The sequence below is a fragment of the Gossypium arboreum genome, chromosome 10, assembly GCF_025698485.1.
Source record: "Gossypium arboreum isolate Shixiya-1 chromosome 10, ASM2569848v2, whole genome shotgun sequence".
NCBI classification, from domain to species: Eukaryota; Viridiplantae; Streptophyta; class Magnoliopsida; order Malvales; family Malvaceae; genus Gossypium; species Gossypium arboreum.
This window is the reverse complement of record NC_069079.1, coordinates 22,584,665-22,607,277: the sequence shown is the minus strand read 5'-3', so window position 1 is coordinate 22,607,277 and position 22,613 is coordinate 22,584,665. Positions and strand designations below refer to the sequence as shown.

At 30.3% G+C, this 22,613-nt stretch overlaps 2 protein-coding genes across 3 annotated transcripts; one reads left to right on the top strand and one right to left on the bottom strand.

Moving 5' to 3' along the window:
* Nucleotides 1–1,032: 1,032 nt before the first annotated feature.
* LOC108488374 (uncharacterized) lies at nt 1,033–6,127 on the top strand. 2 transcript variants are annotated; one of them, XM_017792655.2, is made up of 16 exons: nt 1,033–1,284; nt 2,082–2,135; nt 2,375–2,514; nt 2,640–2,751; nt 2,870–3,025; nt 3,738–3,842; nt 4,080–4,163; nt 4,253–4,368; nt 4,461–4,562; nt 4,642–4,758; nt 4,896–4,952; nt 5,033–5,099; nt 5,188–5,241; nt 5,318–5,395; nt 5,637–5,672; nt 5,857–6,127. In XM_017792655.2, the coding sequence occupies exons 3-16, from the start codon at nt 2,495–2,497 to the stop codon at nt 5,953–5,955; spliced, it is 1,203 nt and encodes a 400-aa protein (XP_017648144.1). In that variant the 5' UTR covers nt 1,033–1,284; nt 2,082–2,135; nt 2,375–2,494; the 3' UTR covers nt 5,956–6,127. The 2 variants fall into 2 exon arrangements, with proteins under 2 accessions (XP_017648144.1, XP_017648145.1); XM_017792656.2 differs by having other exon boundaries at nt 1,034–1,284; nt 5,321–5,395.
* Nucleotides 6,128–8,618: 2,491 nt separating this feature from the next.
* On the bottom strand, nt 8,619–12,103 carry LOC108487053 (serine/threonine-protein kinase D6PK-like). Its single transcript, XM_017791269.2, has 3 exons — nt 11,695–12,103; nt 10,257–11,259; nt 8,619–9,659 (listed from the first exon to the last, which is right to left on the bottom strand). The coding sequence occupies exons 2-3, from the start codon at nt 11,231–11,233 to the stop codon at nt 8,813–8,815; spliced, it is 1,824 nt and encodes a 607-aa protein (XP_017646758.1). The 5' UTR covers nt 11,234–11,259; nt 11,695–12,103; the 3' UTR covers nt 8,619–8,812.
* Between the last annotated feature and the right edge of the window lie 10,510 nt (nt 12,104–22,613).

The following is a 22,613-nucleotide window of genomic DNA, read 5'->3' as shown; positions in this document are numbered from 1 at the left end:
GCAGACTTTACTAGTTTCACCATTATTCTGTAAAGTATTTGGGTCAAAAGAACAAAGTCATGCCAAACCCCACAGCAGTCTTAAGATCAGCATCGAAACTAATAAAGAACACAAAGATGGCTAACCCAAATTGGAAGACGTCTAGACCACAAGAGAATAAAGATATAGAAGCATTCCCACGAGGTATGAATGCTAATGCTTATAACATCTTCTTTGGATGAAATAGAAAAAACTCAAGAGCTACTTTGACAATCTTCATCAAAACACCGGAATTCATAACTTGGAAAGTTATCCACGAGAACTTCAATCATGACAATGGCATGGCTTGTAAGCTAGTAGTTATTTGATTTACTCTACTGATAGTGGTGCAGCCTAGGAATTGATTCATGTGTTATCTGGACAAAGGACAAATTGATAAGAAGAATTCTGCAAAAGATGTGGATTCTTCCTCACTGACAGTATAAACCTGTCACGGATGCCATCAATAACTTAAAGAAACTACTATAGAATTTGAAATGATACAATGAAAAAGACAAAACACTCGTGCGGGTTCACAAGGTACCAAAAAATAATTTGGTTACGAAATTATCATTTAGTTAAGTTTTGGGTTAAATCAAGACTTGAATGTGATAATTTTTTTCATTTTATATTTTAAGCTATTTTTATTAATTTAAATTAGTTCTCGAACTTGATAATTATTTTCATATTGAAATTTGAATTTTAAGATTTTTAAATATTAACTTGGACAAAAAATTCAAACCCGATATGAGAATAATTATCAATTTTAAAATTTAACTTAAAAAATATTTAAACCAAATATTAGAAGAATTACTAAATTCAAATCTAAAATAGTTCGGATTATTTTAATAGCTTTTGCTTCTTGCATATAAAAAACAAATGAATAATTACATAAATGTAAGATATTTAACATAAAAATAAATAAATTATTAGTTGTAGGGTCAATCTGGATTGCATGAATGTGAAAATGACAGGCAAACTCAAAGCACAATTTCAAATTCAAAGAGCTCCATTAGCCTTTAAAAAACATGGGATCAATCAAAGGGTCCCAGTTGTAAACAAATGATGTTTCAATCAATCCAAAAACTGTGAAGAGTCCAACTGAAAATGGGAAGTCTCTTTCATCACCCCAAATTTTAAAAATCAAACATTTCAAAAGTGATTCATCTCAAATAACTAATAAGGAAGCTAAACAAAAACCCCAAGCTTCAGAATTTTCACTCTTCCAAGGAAGACCCAAATTGAGAATTCTCGTCTTGGTTCTAAGTAAGTTTTTTTCCCCTCATTTGATTACGTTATTATTTCTCTTTGAAAAGAATGTCACTTTTCTGTGCTTTGTTTTAGTGTTTAATTCAATGGTTCTTACTTTCTTTTGGTCGTTTTCATTTTTTTTTATAGGTTTTCGTTGTTTTTTTTTTTCTAATCATAAATATATGTAAAACGCTTAGCTTGAACTGTTTGATCATTTACAAGGCAAGATTTTGTTTCTAACCATAAATGGTTGATGAGAAATTGTTCTTTTAGGTCATTGTTTGATGTTAAATGGACTATGTTAGTAAATTTCTAGGTTAACTTTATTAGGACAAACCTATAAATTTTGCTTGTTTTCATGTCTGTCTTTTATTGTAGTTGTGTTCTCAATGCCATTTTTTTCCTGCTATTTTAGTATGTGAGTAATGTTAAAAAAGAACGAGATTCAAGCTAGTTTGAAGATCAATTATTAAAATTTGCCCTTTATCCATTCCCACTGGTTCATAATTGTTTCTTACAGCCTAATAAAGCTTGCTTCTCAGCCCTTTCATCTGGTCAAATTATAAACTAGTGCTGAGGATTTAACAGCTAAACCTGTTGTTGAGTTCAAGTAATAGGTGAAATTGGTTCAGGAAGATCAGCCGGTTTTCGATAAGCCAGACAGTTACTTGATGTACAACTTAGCTGAGATTTATCTGATAGGAACTAATGTTTGGTTTTCAGGATATGCAATGTCGTATTCAATTCGTTCTGCCTGTTTTAATTTTCGTAGTACCTTAATTGATACTAATCTTTTGTAAAACCTTTTTCAGCATTGGTGTGGATTATTGTTTCGGTTTGAAGCACAAACTTGACGACAACATCTGGTGCGTTTCATCTTTTCCTGGTTCAGCTTACATATGTGTATAAATGTACTAAGAATATCTTTAGCATAATGGGAGATTATCTGATGTACAGTGTGATTAGCTAAGATTTATCATTCATTAACAAGAGTATGATAGGAACTAATTTTCGGTTTTTGGATATGTAATGTCATATTCAGTTCGTACTGCCTGTTTTACATTCCCCACACCGTGATTGATACTCTTTGTAAAACTGTTTACAGATCTGGCTGTCATGCCCTGTGGGTCATTGTTTCTGTTTGAGCCTTGAACTTGATGTTGGCATCTGGTGCGTTCCTTCTTTTCCTCTGTTTCAACTTACGTCTAAGAAGACCTTTAGCATAATGGGAGTTCCCTTACGAAGGTATCGTTTTTCGTACCAATCCCTTACTACGAACCAGACTGATTTTAGTTCTCTTTTCTATATTCTGCATTCAATGTCATTTTTATGAGTCATATGGTATCAATAACACCTCTATTGCGCTGCAGTGGTAATGTAATTAAACCAAGTGAGATGACGAGGCTTACTATAACAACTTTTGCTGGAGTTTTTTTGGGATTCCTTATAGGAGTATCCTTTCCAACACTTTCATTAACTAAGGTACATTAATCATTCTCGCTACCTTTATTTGTTATTGACACAGTATTATTTCGATTCCTTTTCCCTTTTCTTATATAACACAATACGAGTTTTCTCTGATACATTTAAATTTTCATAGATAAATTTTCCATCCAGCCTATTCCTTTCCATTGATCTAACGTATATTGAGGACAAACATTCTGGTCTTTCAACACGAAAACTATTTAGTGCTTTGAGCTCTCTCAAGGATGATAAGGTTGTCATGGTAGCATCTAACAAATCTGAGAAGACAAAGGTAGGTCCTCTTTATTTCGATTATACATGCAGCATTACAATTCAGCATCTAAATTGTAGGTTGGCCCTGAAATTATGAAAATTTTCGACTGAGATTTCTACCAAAGTGAGAAGATTTTTGGACAAAAACAATTCTTTAGAACCAAGTTAAGGATGTCATTTACATACATACACTCTGTTGCTCTGATTCTTTATTTTTCTTGAAGTATCATCTGAACATGGATATAGGGATATGTTCCTCCAAGCACCCTCCAAATATATGGAAATATTGAAAATAATAGAGCATACTTGTGTCATACACAGACCTTTTTCCACTCACACCTGAGTAATGTCTGTTATGCAAATTTAGATTTAGTTTTATTAGTAAATGAGTTTAATTTTTGCATATTTGATCATGGGAAAATGAAAACCCGAACCTGATTTCATCATCCGGTGGAACCTGCCTTTCTTTAGTTGTAAATCTCCGTTTAATTTTTGCCTGGTATATTAATTTCTACATGCATCAGGATCTGATGGTATCTCACCGTTCTTACATCGTGTGATTGCAGTAGGGTAAAATCACACTTAATGATGATATGATCGGCCTTGCGTTTCCCTGGTTAAATGTGATAGTGATCAGTAGTAAAGTGTAACATTTTTTAAGGACAATCAATGAACATCAACACTTACAGGGTTTGGCAAGAGCACTAATAGTTAATCCTTAACTATGGCAGATCTGGATTCCAACAAATCCACGGGGTGCTGAAAGACTTCCACCTGGCATAATCACATCGGAGTCAGATTTCTATCTCCATCGATTATGGGGTCAGCCAAGTGAGGTATGCATCTTCTTCACTTTCTCTTAGTCAGACTCATCTTTATGTTTCATTTTCTGCCTGATACATGTATGAGAGTTTGAACCGGTTGCCATCTGCACCTAATAAAGAATTAATGTTTGACTTTTGTACTTGGATGAAGTTGAACCAGGCAACAATGATAGTCCATTTTTTTTCCATCGTGATTCAATTCAGATTTGTTCTCTAATCTAATCTTTGGTTGATGGGTTGCATTTGCAGGACTTGACCATCAAACCAAAGTATCTCGTAACTTTTACCGTTGGTTATAATCAGAAAAGCAATATCGATGCAGCTGTGAAAAAGGTTTGTCGTCTCTCTTGACATATATCTATTCTTGCCTCAATCTATCCTTGAATGTCCAAACTCTCTTTTCTAAAACCTTTATTTTACAGTTTTCTGAGAACTTCACTATTATGTTGTTTCATTACGATGGCCTGACCACTGAATGGGATGAATTTGAGTGGTCGAAGCGAGCTATTCACGTGAGCGTTCAAAAGCAGACTAAATGGTTAGCATCTTAGCTCGTTTTTGTTATACAAACCTACATCAATCTAGTAGGTTTTATTTGATTTTGCTAAGTCCTGGTTATGTTGAATCAAGGTGGTATGCAAAGCGGTTTTTGCACCCCGACATTGCTGTGCCCTATGACTACATTTTTATATGGGATGAGGATCTTGGGGTTGAGAATTTTGATGCGGAGGAGTAAGTTCTTAATCTCACTGTCTTGGTTGGATAAGAAAATGTTTCAAGTAAGCTAACATTAAACTTCTTTGGTTCTCAGATACATAAAACTTGTCCGAAGACATGGTTTAGAAATATCACAGCCTGGTTTAGATGCAAATAGCGCATCATTGACATGGGCAATGACAAGGAAGAGAGACAACACTGAAGTTCACATGTAAGAACCTCATATATTACTGCTTTCAGTATTTCAATCACATATCCGTAACCGACTCTCACCTTTAAGTCCGAGCAACATAGGTTTTAATATATCTAACCGGTTAGAAGTTTTGTTATCCGTTATTGATCCTGCAGGGATACAGAGGAGAGACCTGGCTGGTGTTCTGATCAACATTTGCCTCCTTGCGCATCGTACGAAACATCATATATCCTCAACATATTGCTTATTTGTCAAAATTTTTGCTAATCATTGTCATGTTCTTGATGCTTAGATTTGTCGAGATCATGGCTACCGTCTTCTCTCGGGATGCATGGCGATGCGTTTGGCATATGATTCAGGTAAAGCTGTGAGTTAATTTCTTCTTGATGTCATCATTCCTCTGCTTTTTTCCATGTTTATGATATAAATTCTCCTTTAAAATGGCAGAATGACTTGGTTCATGGATGGGGTTTGGATTTCGCTCTTCGGAAATGCGTAGAGGTTAGTAACTGTCTTTATCATTCCGGCATTACTTTTAACTCAAGGCCTTTCATTGATTCTGCAACTTTGTCCGCAGCAGCCGTCTCATGAGAAAATAGGTGTTGTTGATGCTCAGTGGATTGTTCATCAAGGTGTACCGTCTCTCGGGAACCAGGTATACAAAAAATCATTACACATTTATGTTACTCAGACTCAGTTGTAAGTGTCAACATGAGTATTTTTCAAATTTTTCTAAGATTTCCATGTTTTCAAAAGGTCCTTTAAGGATCACAGACTGGATATGTGTCAGGCATGAATATCGGACAGTGATACTTAAAGTGAAGAGTTAGGGAAACATAAGTTACTATTTCATATGCACAGTATATGTCAAAAGAGTTTTTTTCTTCATTTGACAGGGGCAACCGGTGGGCGGAAAGGCATCATGGCAAGGGGTATGCACTAAATGTTCCTCCATTTTTGCTCTTTGTACCCCGTTCTCATGCATTTATTCGTTTTAGTTATTTCTCTGTATCATGCTCATCTTTCGCGAATGAATCACTGATGTTTCTTTCATTTCCTCTATTTTTTATGAAACATTAGACAAGAGTATTAAAAGTTCTGAATTTGGTATGGCAGGTGAGGGAAAGGTGTAGGAAAGAATGGACTATGTTCCAAGATCGGATGACCGCTGCAGAGAAAGCATATTATGAAGCAGTAGAATCAAATCCTTTTTAATTGAACATCTCATTAGTTGATGTTACTGGGATTTTTCATTTTCTTTAAAGCACTCGTATCTTGTACATATGTCGGGCAGTTAAAAGAGTATACCAACAAATATCCAGTACATATGTTGAACACTGATCACTTCTAAGTTCATTTAATCCACCAAATTGATTATTCGATTCAATTTAGTTGTCCTAAAATTAATGGGTTTAGAAATTTGAGTTAATTTCATTGGTTATTGTTAGAATTGACTAATATAATATCTTATTCTATTTCTAAATATTTTATAAAGAAATTATTATAAAAAGGAAGAATAAAAAGGAACGGCTAAAGATGGATGGCAGGGTGATCCTAACGGGACAAAAAGGGCAAGCAAAAGGATGAACTAATCCCAAGAGACCTTGAGTTTCATGGCTAAGAGGAGTGTCACGTGAAAAGTAAGAGGGAGTTCAGCATAGAAAGGCCTCTGAGAAATCCTTTTAGGTTGTTCACTATTCATCATCTTCTCTCTTTTACCCTTTCCATTGTAGCTGTCTTAAGCATTGGAGAGCAATCACAGTGCCAACTCTGACGCCCCCATAGTCAATGACGGATTCAAGATTTTATTTCAAGTGGAGCAAAATTTTTAAATTCAAACAGATTAAAAAAGTGCGGATTCTTCTCTAATACTTTTTTTATTAAACAATTTAATTTAATATTTTTAAAAATATGAATGATTTAATTGTAATTTTTCAAAAATTACATTATATAAAATTAAATATTTATTTCTAATATACAATAAAGAATAATTAATATTATACTAAAATTTCATAAATATTATTATAATTCCAAAATTAAATTAAAAAACTTGGTCTTAATCATTTTAGGAAAAAAAACTGAAGAGTGTAATAATATATGAAACAACAAAATATTAGGAAAAAGAAAAAATAATAAATCAAATAAATAAAGAACATAATTTATGCAAAAATATTTACCAAGAGGTCTTTTACGTAAGGAGTCGAGGAAAGATAATTTATATTTTTTACTTTATGCTCTCAAGATCGACCTCAAACTCTTTTCTTTTTCTTTTGGTAGTGCTGGCTCTATACAAGAGGAAGATAATTTCTTAACAAGACATACAAATCAAAATAAAAGAAAAGCATTAACCTAATATATATGGATATGGATTAAATCAATTAATTTTAGAATTTGACTTTAAAGTCTATATTAAGCTTCTAAGTTTAGTCTTTCAAAGTCCATCATACATTAATATTTTATTATTATTATTAAAATTATATAATTAAAAATTAAAAATATTTTATAAATATAAAGTATAACTTTATGGCTTAAAAGGCGTATTATATTAAATACAATTTGGCTAAGGAGATTGAATATTATACAATGTGAATATCAAATCTAAAATACATGATAATTTATATATAAAAGTTAAAATTTGAAAATTTCAAGGGGCCTAAAAGCTTGATAAGTGGCTTCCTTTTCTTTTTGGTTTGCATTTTTTACATTATAAAACAATGGCGAAATTTTAATTTTGGCCCCTACACTATGCTAAAAATCAATATTTAATTTATATACTTTAAATATTTACATAATTTTGCTCCTCTACTTTTATAATGTCATTAGTTAGTCCAAATAGTTAACATTATCAATTATTTCAATCAAAATACTGACATCAATTTTTCTTAAAAACAATATTCTAAATAGAAAATTTATTTTATAATGATGATTTGAATTGGTGTTTTTTTTTTAAATCGTAATCAATATTTTCAACTTATTTTGATCGTTACATGACTACTAAGTGATTTTTTATTCATTTTAAATTGTTGCATTAGAGAATTTAATAAAAAATTTAACAATAATAACAATTAGACCTTAATTTTTAAATCCGAAAAATAGATTACTATATTCTTTAAACTTGGAGTAAGGTGGCCGTTTTGCAAATCCTAATGCTATTATGGTTGAAATGTAAATTGTTCCCAGACTTTAAGCCCACGTTATCTATTATACATTTTGTTACACTTTTATTTTATTCTTATTTCTTTTATTTTTATTTTTCCTGGACAGTGAGTTATTTAATAGGAAATAATAGTTATAAATTGCTGAATATAAATGTACTTGAACACATTTGAATCTATGTCTTTCTGTTTGACAATAATGTTGATGTAAATCGCACTAAGACTCAATCGACAAATAACTATGGATATTTTATTAAAGGATAGTTGAAGTTTATTTTGGTTATATGTTAGTATAGTTCTCAACTCATGCTCCGAGTTGGAGTTAATTATTTTTATTAAATTATAGAGTGAAAAATTGAAAGTTAAAATGTTTTTTAGTCTTTTTATTTTTCATTTATTTGGTATTAATCCTCAAATTTTATTTTCAAGAATTTACACCGGTTTGGTTTCTGAAATTATTATTATTATTATTTTTTTTTTTTTTTTGAAAACTAAAAAAAGAAGAAGAAGAAGAAGAAGAAGAAACAATCATTTTTGTTTCCATGAGACAAGCAGAGCAGTTTCTTTACCTGGTGCTGATCATGTTAATTTTATGGAATCAAATCAATAACATCTTCATCTTGAATTGAACCATATTTAAACCACCACCAAACATCTTTCCATTTTGACCGGTTTTCGTGAAACTTAAGTTATGGAAGTTAACTTACAAGTCTGCAAGAAACATTTCAAAAGGAAAAGATAGTAGCAACAACTTCTATCTTCATTTCTATTCATTTGCATTTCGCAGAGCTGTTAATCATGCTTCGAGTTCTAACAGACATGGAACTAACGATTTATAGCTCGTTTTCACGAGCAAAACATCAGACCATTGCAGCAGAATTCAATATCGAAACACTGTTTCTAAGAAAGAACAAGAATCAAAAGAAATCAATCTCTAAATAATTACCTGAAGGCTTCACATCTAAACCCGGACCCTTGTTATTCATAGGTGTTTCCATCATGGCTTGCTTTGGCACTTCGGGTGGATTTGCACATCGAATGAGTGCCCAATTCACACTCTGAAAGAATGGGTGCTGTTTAACTTCGGTAGCCCCACGCCTATAAGCAAGCCGATGCTGCGGTTCCTTTACAAGTAAACCTCTAATCAAGTCCCTAGCAGCAAAGCTTACATTTGGATACTCTGGAAATCTCAATGGCTGGCCAACCACGTTAAAGAGAGTTGCCCGGTTACCATTGCCCTTGAATGGTGTTTTACCGAACAAAAGTTCATATAGAAAGATCCCAAATGTCCACCAGTCTACAGCACTTCCGTGCCCTTCACCTTTAATGATCTCTGGTGCCAAGTATTCATGAGTGCCCACGAAGGACATCGATCGAGCATTGGTAGGTTCCGCTATGAGCTCAGGAAGAGGACTCACTTGATGGCCCGTTTCGTTCTTTACTTTGTTCTTCTTTTCTTTCTTCGGCTTGCTTGAAAAAAAACGTGGTCCAAAACATGCAGGTTGGATACAATCCGGCTGCACCACACAAGTTGGCTCAATGCATGCAGGTTGAGCACAGTACGAGGAATGTTTTGATTCCAGGGTCGTGTTCGAGGACTTGACCAGAGTAGGAGAGACAGCACATCTAAGAGAGAGGTCAAAATCTGAAAGCATTATATGTCCATCTTCTCTCACCAAAACGTTCTCCGGCTTAAGATCTCTGTATATGATCCCAAGCATGTGAAGATACTCCAAAGCAAGGAGAACTTCCGCCACATAAAATCTGCAAAGCAACGGAAAAGATCAATGCAGATGACAATAAATTATTAGTAATTACTTGGTTTAAACTTTTCTTCTGCAATCAATCCATATCAGTCCGCTTTATCATCCAATATCCTGAAGAACACAACTTATTTCAATCTGCAAAGCTTATAGGCTGCCTAAAACTCAACGAACAAGACAACAATCGGGAATCTGAAAACAAATCCAGAGAAGACATTGTTAACAAAGCCCAACTATAATTAAAATTAGGCCTAAAAAACTTCAAGAATTGCCGAAGAATGTTATTTAGTTACAAGATTACAACTCGGGACTCCATGCTTGGTACCTGCCAAACTAGAGAAGATAAAGCCATGGATTTCGATATGGGCAACTTGATAAAAGTTATTTTAGTTTATGGTCCTTTATATAGAACCACAATACCAACAAAATTGTAACACAAGCTTCCTAGTGGCATCATAGGCTATACATTCGATGGAAAATGGAGCCAATGGTAGTCTTCAAGAATCTTTAGTACATACAGCAGTTAAAATAAAAAGTACAATGATTCAGACTAGAGTGGAAAGAGTAACCGATAAGGAGAAGAAGACCAGTGGCTAACCTGGCACCTTGCTCTGAAAAGTGCTTTCCAGGTTGTCTTTGCCTGAGTGCGTGCAAATCTCCTCCAGGGCAGAACTCCATGACCAAGCAAGACAGCTTCTCGGTCTCAAAATGCGTATACAAGGTCAATTCCGATAGATAAACGCTACCTATATCCCCACATCCGAGTCTCCTCAACACCCTAAAGTGCTTGAAGTCCAAGTCTCCCTTTCGGGATCTCACAGCTTGAATTGCTTCCCATCTTATATCATTTGCTTTGTGGGGCTTGTAGATGGCACTGCTTAGACAACTAGAGCCGCTTTCATCGCTAACATCGCTGCCAGTACTCCCTCGATACATGCTTGTCTTCCTACTCTCGACCACATCACACGAATTACTAATTTCTGTGTTGGTGAAACTTGGTTTGGCTTCAGTATAATTTGTGCCGGTGCACACACTATGTGAAGGACTCGGACAAAAGTTCGGTTCATGTTCAGATCCGGTATGGTTGTTCAACTGCACAACACCTCCTTTACATGAACCTGGTAGAACATTTTCAGATTCCAATGAACCACTTGAATTCAAACTCATATGATCACCAATGGGATGTTTGAAGCTACTAGATATACTTTCCACTGTCAACACCTTCATCTGGGTCGAAATAAGGACCTCGTCCTTTCCCACTGATCCGGATTTCCCCTTACTCGGATCGTAATACAATTTTGCCATATTAGGCAATTCTTCATCCTGCAAGTTGTCATAGGCTGTTTTGCATGGATGCTTTTGATAGCCTATAGAACCGTTCGGATGTCGAATAATCCTTATGCCTTGACTAAGAGTAGTACCGTGCGATGTAGAAGACGGCCCTTCGTTCCCGGATTGTTTCGGAGACGGAGGCCGGGAAGAACTCAGCGTCCCGGATGTCGAAGCAGAGCTACTGTTGGCTATACCAGAACCGGGATTTTGACTCTTGGGTGAAGAAATAACAAGTGATTCCATTGAATAATTCAAAACAAAACCTACAACTGCAAAACCAAAGTCCAATTTAGCAAAAATAAACCCCTTTCCTCTATGATAAAGCCATTAATTACAAAATCTTCAAGCTTAAAAGTCCCAAAAACACAAAATTCAACGTTACAAAATTCAAACTCAAATCATAAGCTGTTCAAACCAAGAAACGGAACATTAGCACAATTAAAGGAGATACCAGATCAATGTAAAAACCCAACCCATGAAAACATATATATACACTTTGAAATTTCTCAACAACCCTTTTTTCTTTTTCTTTTTTTTTTTTTTGAGAGTTCAAAACCAAACTTTGATTACTAAGAAAATGCATGAACAAGGGGGAGGGTGAAGAAGCTTAAAAATATTTCAAATTATAGAGCAAAGAAGCAAAAAAGAAAAGAACCCATAAAAGAAAAAAGCTTGAAAGGGGGTGGGGAGTAAAAACAAGTTACCTGATCATAGAACAGAGGAAACAATACAATGCAGTAGAACGTGAAAGCTTTCATGAAGTGAAAAACCCAGGAAAGGCAAAAGAAAAAGCTGATTGTTTGAAGAGAAAAGTGAACAGCTTTGGTTTATTTGACCTGTTTATGTTTCTTCTTCTTCTTCTAAGAAACTCATCAGAATCCATCTAAACAATAATGATAATAGGTTCTTTTTTTTTCTTTTTAGTGAATGAATGAACGAATGAAGAGGGAAAAAAGTTTCATGTTGCGTTGTTTTTCGTCGTTTTCTTGAAAGAAGCTTAAAGAAGGTAAAAAAAAAAAACACCAAAGCTAATTTGACAAGCAAAGCTTAAAGCCTGTCTTTATCCTTTAGATTGTTTCCTCTCAACTCTCTAAGTATGAAGCAATATTCTTATTTTTAAGATTAAAATATCTATAATATATATATATATATATAATAATGTGGCTCAAAATAGAAATTTTAAAATTTATTAAATACTCACAATCAAGTCCGACTTAATTTATAATATCAACCTTAAATTATGTCGAAGTTCGTTTATCCACGCATGATTAGTAAATGAGATAAGTGTGGAAGGATTAAGGGTAGATAAATTTTTTGAAGTTTATTCAATTATTAAAATCAAATATTTCATCTCTTTTTTTTCTTCAGTATCAATTTACAAGTTAGTTACTGTTCATCTTTTTTTTTTTCATCCGTCAACTTTTTTTTTCCTTTCTTTTTCTCATTTACTATACATGTCTTTTCTCTTTTTAGTTTACAGATTTATTTTATAGGTATCTTTATTATCTTTATAAGTTGTAATGGACAAATGACAGTGTCTGTCGTTCGCCTAAAACTTCACCAACCACTAGTAATTTTTCTTAGAAAGTGGGTGACTCTTCGTCAACTTCTTAATCTATTTTTATTTTGAAAGTATTTTAGAATAATAAATGATTTCACATTATTTGGACAACATGCTAAAGTCTTTATTGTATTGATGGAGCTTATCCTTCATCATCTACGACCAGAGTCGAATCTAGAAGGGCTAACAGGAGTTTGGCTCCCTTAAAATAAAAAAGTATTATTTAATCCCTTTAAAAATTTAAAATTTAAAATTATTAAGGTAAAATTACACTTTGTCCTCTAAAATTATAAAAATTTGATTTAATCCTTTAAAATTATAAAGATATAAACTATAAAAATTAAAATTTCATTCATTGAATGAATTAATGAATTTACCTTTAAAAAAGTATTACAAAGTGCAATTAAATTAATTTCTAGAATATATTCAAAGTCAAATTAAAATAATTGAGAGAAAATTTACTTATGATAAAATTTAAACTAGAATAAATTTGGAAATAATTTACACATGTTTTATGCAACATAAAAATCAAATATAAATCATCAAAATTCCAAAGTCTCGATTTTTACAAACAATACCAAGATTTCAACGTCAAAGATAGATAGTTAATCCAGTCAAAATATTATATGTAAGTCAAGCTAGGTCAATTTTCAATATATCTATGTATGGCATTAACATATAATTACAATTGCTTAATCTTGATCCAAAGTGTAAACTTCAAATTCTGCTCAACATCATCTTTACTTGTAATTAAATAATTCAAGCTAAACCTAAATTGACATATCAACCATTAATTTTATCCAAGCTTATTTATACCTCATTTATGTCTGTTTATATTTTTTAAAAATTTTAAAAAATTATTTAATCTGTAGCAGTTGCACAATTTTTATCTTGTTAAGATGTATTTTACAAATTTTAATATATTCTGCAATATTTTATATTAAAAATACTATATGCTTTTCATTTATGAAAATAAAATTACATATTTAATTTTTATATGCTATAAATTATATTTTATATATAGATAAAATTAGGTATTATTAATTTAAAACAAGTATAGAGCTCAGATAATGGAGGCGAAGCTGGATACGTAAAAGCTTGTTTCTTTGGTTTAATATTTTACGTATAATAATTTATTTAATTTTCTAATTTTATAAAAAATATTTTAGTTTTAAATTTAATTTTTTCAACTTTCAAAACTATTTTTTATTAAATCACCTCAAAATAGATTAAAAATTAATAAATATTAACTTTACGGATTTGGCATCCACGTAATAGTCAACGATATAATACGTCGGTAATTAATTTAAATAATTCTCTAAATTTCTAAATTTTAGAAGCTCTTTACAAAAAAATAATAATTTTCTATATATTTTGTATTATTTTCTTTAATTTAAAAGATAAATTAATTGTTGTCGTTACATACACGTAGATTATTACGTAGGTGCCATATCAACAAAATTAACTTTATTGATTTTTCTATCAATTTCAGGGTAATTTAAAAAATAAATTTAAATATTAAAAAATAAAAATTAAATAAAGTGTTAAAATATATATTTTTATAAAATTGAAATAAATTATTCCAACATTTCTCGATATCAAGCATGTTGTTACCGATAACTCAATCCTTGACCATTAATAAATAAAAATACATAAATATGTCATAACTATATCACAAACTATTAACATGTTAATTTTAAAATAATATAATTAACCTTTTAACACAATTATTTTTTTATTCAAACCTTCAACACAATTATAACCCAAAAAAAAAATACATATAACATACATGAATATATTAATTGCTAAGTCGACATTTGCAGTTTGAACTATATATTTCTGAAAAAATATATATTAGAATGCTTACCCTTAAACATTGATTCATAAGATTGTTTAGTGAGAATAAATAGTAGAGTGTGGCTCGTATTTTTTACAAAATAAAGTTAATGTCGTGATGAGGAAGAGTCGACATCTCGACGACGCGACACACAACATCTTGATAAGAAGAAACTGACATCCTGATGACGCAACATATGATGTCCTGACGAATTGATTGATAAACGGTGTCGAAATCATTTTTTTTGTTTTTTTTTCGATTTAAAAATGATGGATCGACTTTTTTGAAAGCGAAAATGGAGTCGCCACCAATCTTTTATTGTTTAAGTGTGATCGGATTACCTAGAAATTTGGGTTGTTTTAATAAAACATTTTGGTTTACTAAAACAATGATTTTGGTCTACGAAAATATGAGAAAATAGGCTCGGGAGTCGGTTACTTATGAGGAAGGATTAGCACCCTCATTACGCCTAAAATTGGTACCAAATCGATTAAATACTGTCCTTTTGTCTAAAATTAAAAATGTTTTTGAAGTGTGGTTCTTGTTAATAACATTTGAATAACCCGAGTCCTTTGCCAAAAATCTTCTTGTTTCGACGTTCGAAAATTTATAATTCGAAAATAACAAAAGGATGCCCAACTATTTGGTCCAACGAAAAATCGATACCCAGCTCAGTAGGGCACGATTCCTCGAATTTCCAAATATTAACCATTGCCTCACCTTGGAAGATATGAGTGAAATTCCGAAGAGACATTCGATTATTTTAAACAAACGGGAGATTGCAACCCAACACGATAGGGCACTATTCCCCGAATTGCCAAACATTGAACATTTCTTTCATTTTAAAGAGTTTTTAGAAAACGTGAGTGAAATTCCAAAGGGATCTTCGATTGTTTTGAACAAATGAAAAAGCGCAACCCAGCTCGATAGGACACAACATTTCAAATCCTCGATACAAGATCATTTTATAATTTCCAAAACTCATGCTTTTGAAATTTCAAAAGGATATTTAGTTATTTAGGTTAAACAATAAAAATTGAAACCTAGTAAGTTAGGGTACTATTTTCTTGAATTTCTTAAATTCAAAATATTGCCTTATTTTTAATTTGAAAAAAAACATGGACGAAATCTCGAGAGAATATTTATTTGGTCAAACAGAAAATCGAAAACCAACATGCTAGGGCGCAATTTCTCGAATTACCAAACACGAAATATTACCTCGCTTTGAAATTTTATTTTTTTATTTTTTTAAAAGGAGTGATTATGGAAACAAACTTGCAACGTATTTATTCGATTCATTTGAAGCAAAGAAAATGAAATGAATAATTTCAGCAAATAGGTTGATTTCAAGCAAATAGGTTGGCAATCTCAATCATAATATAATACATGGGGATGCAAAACAAAGTAACAAATATGAAAAACATATATCAATAATATATTTTACAATTTTTGAAAAGTACAAACACGAAAATTGAAACATGCCCAATGATAATAATCTTACCACATACACTATTTAACGTTTCTAACTAATAGTTAAATAAAAATCTATTTTAAGAAAAATATTTTAAAAGGTAATAAAAATGTTAAAACAAATAATCTTGGAATGAACAATTTAAAAGTAGCTAAATTATATATATATATACACATAAGCAGATAATACTTGCAAAAATTTATAATAGATCGTAAAATAAAAATAAAATAAAATAAATAATACATAAAGTATATAAAGTTTAACATATAAATGAGCTTCAAAATAAGTATTATAAGAGGAAATTTAAAGTTATTGTTATGCAAAATAATTTAAAACCAAGATTCAAAAATGTATATATGTATATAATATATATTATGTGCATAACTATAGTAATGTGTACCTATATAAAATTTTAAAACGAATAATGTACATATTAACAAGTTGTAACATAGATGAATTATATAAATGCAACCATGTAAGAATATACAAAAGAATATAAGAATGACATGCTATATAATATAAATCAATAATTATACAAAATAATTTGAAACAAGATTTACTTACCAACAATTAACAAGATACATAAAGCATAAAACTTAATATAAACGTTGTATATAAAAAAATAGTAATATAGGCAAGTGTTTGAAATAAACAAAGTATAATTTAAAATTGGGGAAGTATAATTTAAAATTGGGGAATAAATGGTATACATAAATAGATTTAAAGGGAAAAATATAAACATGTTTGCAAGGGAATTCAAATAAGTAATTCAATTAAATTATGTATATATATATATATATATATATAAAATAAAGAAAATAAATTAAAATAACAAAATGAAAAATGAACAAAGGGAAAATAAGAAATTAAAATCAACCTTTTTTTGCTTTGGATTTTTGATCTCTATGTGAAAATACAATGTTTTTTTTTTATCCCTCCTTCCCCCTTTACATTTGGTTTTATGATGGCTTTTATAGCCTTGTTACAACATTTTTTATTATTATTTACTATATTTTCTTTTTACAAGTGGTAGGCAAAAGAGGACTAGGGCGGCGCTTAGGGCAACACATAGGGTGAAGAGGTTAGGTTTTTTCTTTTTCTTCATTTTTTTCTTTTTTTTTATTTTTTATTTTGGGTTGTATTTGGGCTTGGGTATTTTGGATTTTAGTTGAGTTTTGGTATTTGGGCTGTGATTGGGCCCCGGGCAAAATTTGGGTCTTACAAACGGCATCACAATGTGTTCCCTATTAGACTAGGTTTTTTTTCTTAGTTAAACACTGCTATCTTTTTCCCAATCAAACTTTAACAATTCTAGGGATATTTTAATCATATTAGCCCATAAATTCTAGCCTATAAATAGGACTTTTAGCAACCCTAGAGAGTGTGATTCAACAACACAACAAAAGAGCGTTTAAGGGAATTTTGTGTTGTAGCCAGAGAGCTTTGTATTTTTCAGAATTTGAGGGCTCGTTTTGATTTTTATCCATCTTGTACTATTATTTGATTATTTGTTGTTTTAGTGAAGTTTTCTTTACCCATAGTTTTTAATCGTCCTTAGAAGAATTTTTTCACCGTCTAATTTTCTCTATTCGTTCTTGTTCGTTACTTAATTTTATTATAATTTTTAATAGGTTATTTGTAATTATACTTATATTTTTACTTGAGCTTTTTAAATAAATAGTTTTAAGTAAAAATTAAGGACAATCATATAGTGGAAAAAAATCAAATGTGGAATACTAGTTTATAATTTTGAATATTGAATTAATTATCCTCGATGTTGGTTGTACTGATAAAGTTAAGGTATTAAGATATTAAGTGCTCAAATTTGATTTTCACTTTATGTAAATTATATACAAAATATATTCAAAGTTATCAATTTTATTCATGTTTGAATATTCAAAGTTATCTACACTTATTCATGTTATAATTTAGAGATAATTTTATTCGGATTGAAAGTGATATTTAAATAAATCACTTTATTTGGAGATTTAAATTAAATTCAAATGCTACTATTTTTTATATTTGACAGTAAATTCGAATATTTCAAATCACACGTGAGATTAATTGCATTAAATTTGAAAAATGGTTTTAAAAAGGAACGAGTAACGAGGAATCAGCCATTCACATGGAGGGTTGTCATCATATTACCGTGCAGTGCACACACGGGTGACATAAACCCAATGAATTTTAATCTTTTTAAGGTGCAGCTTGTCTGTAATTTAGTAGTAATTAACGCCCTTAATCACGCGTGGCAAAAGTGTCATTTCATCTTTGACCTTATCCCTTTAAGAAAAAGAAAGAAATATTTGGGATGATTAAAGCCACCCGGCTGGCTTGCGGGTCCCACATTGTGTCCTTTTGTAAGTACAGATGACAGTAGATCCTAAATATGTTTTTGGTTGTATCATATTTTAATTGGTATAATTAGACTGCAAATGCTTTAAAATGGCAATGTTTAAAGTTTAAATAGGTTTTGTATTAGAAATTAAATTACATTTTATTTATTTATATATTAAATTAAAGAATTAAATTAAAGAGTAAATTAAATTTTTATTAAAATTTTATCTTGTTTTATTGTTAAAATTAATCTTTATACATTAGCATAAAGCACACTTGACAAGTCACGTACCATGCCTATTTTTAATAGTAGAAAGGGATAAAATTTTTAACACTTGTTTGCTTTTTTACCTAATGTACAAAAATTAATTTACTCATTTTTTGAGTAAAATAGACAAAACGTAATCTGACTCTTAATATATGAGCCTCTATAATATTTTTAATGCTTAAAATCTAGCTATAAGTAAATATTATACATTGTTTTTTTTTCATTCAGAAATACCGAAAGTTAAATTCAATATTCGAATGTATCGAGGTTAAATTTTAATTATAATTATTTAAATATACAATATATATAATTCTTGTTTAAATTTATTTTGTTTAAATTTAAATATATCTCGTTTTAATTCATTAATACTCATTACAAAATAAAAGTTAAATATTTTATTTTCTATTTATTTTATTTAAATAACTGTAAAATCAAAATTGAAAGTACTCGATTGCCATCATGGGAAAATTGTAAGAAGGCAGATGTTAGGCATAGGGCATGCCTTTTCCTTTTAATAAAAGGCTACTCTTTTGAATTCCGTTGGGTTGGGTCCCATTAACTAACCTTCTTCTCTTTGGCCTCAGGATTTCATGATGATCCAACGGTGGCGACGCAATTTTCTCCACCATCTGCTTGATGTTTCCAACTGTTGACACGTGTAAGTTTAGCGGTTATGCAGACAATGTCAGAATATGTGGGACCCCATGTCCCGCTCACGTAAACACATTGCTATATGGTATAAATAAATAAAAAGAATAAGCTTCTCAGGAGCTTTATAACAAACAGTTGATAGGTGCAATTGGCCACCAACTTTATCAGCTAAATGCAACACTAAGAAAACAAAATAGGGATGAGATGACTAGGCGTAGCCCAAAATTTTGCTCTCTATACCCGACATTCAAATATTTTCACACTACTTTTGTTTATTTTGCTCTCAAACCACCCCAAACTTATTCATCCACCAAAACTGAAGCTCAGCTGTTTCTTTTATTTTTTATGTTTATTTATATATAACATAATGATATAAAGTGTTCAATAATGGATGTCTAACCCTTAGAGTTTGAGCTGTTGGTAACTGAGATATCTTTTCTTAAGCTGAAAAAGGGAAGCAAAGATGTGCAGATTTGTAAGGGCTTGATGTTCCCATCATGACTCCTTAAAAACATAATAAAAATTAATTATAAAAAAGAAAGGAACTTCTCTATGATCTCTTTGTACAACAGGTAATTTGCCAGTGACATTAAAAGGAATTCTCATCATTTTAGGGTTATGAATTGAGACATGAAAAGAGTTCTTTTTTTTCAATTCAATTGGATCGATTTGAGTTATCATTTAATAATACAAAAATTTTAATTTAATTATAAAATACATATATGTTAATTGAGACGAGACTTAATTGGTATCATTATTATTGCAATATGCATTAAAACGTGGGTTGGGTATACAATTAAGTGCGCATTATTTTATAATGGAACATACTCAAATCAAGCTCAACTCTAGTTTGCATAATTTTTAGGTTTTGATTTTATTCGACTCTATTTATAAACATCTCTACGTATGAGTAATGATGGCAACAAGGAGGAGTGGAACGAATTTTTGCACGCCCCAATGCCAACCCAATACTCTTTCATGCCTCGACTCCGATTTTAAAAAAAACTAACCTGCCCTAAACCTGAAACTTAATTTTATATCCAACCGACTAAAATTTAATTTTTTTTAGAAATTATGATTAATTAAATTTTAAAAAATGGAATCACTTTCCATTGAATTTAATTTGGTTTTTTTTTTTTTGTTCAACATTGAATTTGTTGTATTCATGATTTATTTTTTGAGCTATTATGATACACTACTAGAAAATGTCTTAACAGTGACACAAAATATTATAAATCCGTCCTATTAATAATAAGTGACGGATTTTTCCTGTCGAAAACACCCATCTCCTAATAAGTTCATTACAATGTTGACTGATTCTGTAACTAAATCTGTAGCGAAAGTACTGTCACAATTTTTGGCATTTTCCGTCACAATAATTTACTAAACCACTAGATTCTATCACTAAGGTTTTCTTGCCACTATTTTCGTTCCTAAATTTTGTCACAATTTCCGTTCCTGAATCTTTTTTGTCATTCTTTTTAAATTAAAATTCTGTCACAATTTATCATAATAATTTATTTTGATTTATTAAAATATTATTTTTTTAATTAATTGTTCAAATCCATCATAATACATCACAAAATAATGTCACTATTTATAATTTCAATCTTTGTGATGAAAATTCCCGTCACAAGCTAGAGAAATAATGCCAAAACTTTGTGATAGTAATTGTGATGGAATATGATTTTCATCACATTTCTATCACAAATTTATCACTACTTTGTCATTAATAAGGTACAACAGTAACGAAATTGTGACGAAAAACATTTCTGTCACTGTTAAGACATTTTATGGTAGTGATATACAATAATTATCATGGTAGGATGATTAAATAAAATATATATATATATATATATATTACATCATAAAAGAAAAATAATGAAAAAAAAGCAGAGGGAGACTTGGGAAAATAAATTAAAAGAGAGGAAAAGAAATTAGTGTGAAAAGTGAGTAAATATGGTAAAATAACGTTGGTAATGATAAATTTTAAGGTTTTTTAACCTAATTAATATTAAACATATAAGAGAGTAATTTCATAAATATCTCAAAGCAGGTGGAGTAGTTTCATGCTAAATCCGACCTAAACTCGATTTAAAAAAAACCTCTATTGGGTCGAATCAACTCGAAACTTATCAGTTTTAGTTAGGGTTATTTTTTCTTGCCATCCCTACTTATGAGAGTAAAGTTAGCAATAATAAAAAAAATTTATTTACTTAAATAATATGAAAACTTTTTTATTTATGTGAATAATATGAGATTGTACCTAGAGACCCGAAATTGCCAACCGTCATGACGATTTAGGATGAAAACGATGTTATTATTGTCCGAATCAGTCGACATGTGTTGGAAACCCAAATCTCTAACCGACATAGAGATTTACCCCAAAAAAAAAGTTTATGACTTTTTTTTTTAATAAATATGTTTTGGTTTTTTATTTATAATTTGTTTATGCTTTTAGATTTAAAAAATGATTTTATAACTTTTATCCAAAAATAAATTTTTTAAATAATTTTCCTTTTCTTTTAAAACTTTTAGAATTAGAATTAATATAATAACCTAATTTTCAATGGTTTCGAGAAAAGGAAAAGCAGTACTCAAACTTGAAATTCAAAGATGAAAACACTATTATTTAACCATCTAACTAAAATAAATGTGAGTAGGAGAAAAATCGAACTCGAGACTTAAAAGACAAAACCATGAATATATAATCATCTCACGAAAGGAATTGATTTGTCAAAAAAAGGTTAAAAATTTCTAAATATTTAGATTAGATTGATCTCCTTCAACTAAAATATTCTTCATTACATCATCAACAACAAAAAAAATTAAGAATCCAATCCAAAGTCAAAAGTTGTATGCCTTATGGGTAAAGGCTTACACCTTGCTTCAAAATAGAGTAAAACAACCTTCACTTTCATAAACAACAAATTGCCATCATACATTCTCTATAGAATCCTAGTTTAATTTATTTTTGAAATTCCACATTAATTTCCAATTTTTGTTAAAAGTGATGTTGCAACAATTATTTTAACAAAATTGTGAATTAAAATATAATGGAAGAATCAAATTAAAAAAAATTAAAATTATTTACATAGATAAGATAATAATCCAATTTACGTAAATCGTTGCTTAGAAAATAAATCCGTTAAATAATTCTTACAACACATTCAATTATTAAAGTTCTAACTACCCAATAATAGAATGATAAAAGAAAAATCAAAATTAAATTAAAATACTTACAAATGGTTAAAATTAGAAGTAATAGGAAATAGTTAAATTTCCTTAGGAAAAAAAAAGAAATAGTTAAATTTTATATAACTTACAGTTTTTTCTTTGTTGATTAAAATTAAATCGAAATTTATTTACTAATTTTTAATTAAATTTATATCATTTGACTCGTGTTTATTTTTAAGTGATAAATGTGTTGAAAGATAATAGATTGGATAAATTTAATCTTTAACATTTTTTTTCTTATCACTTTAATTTTAATTTTTT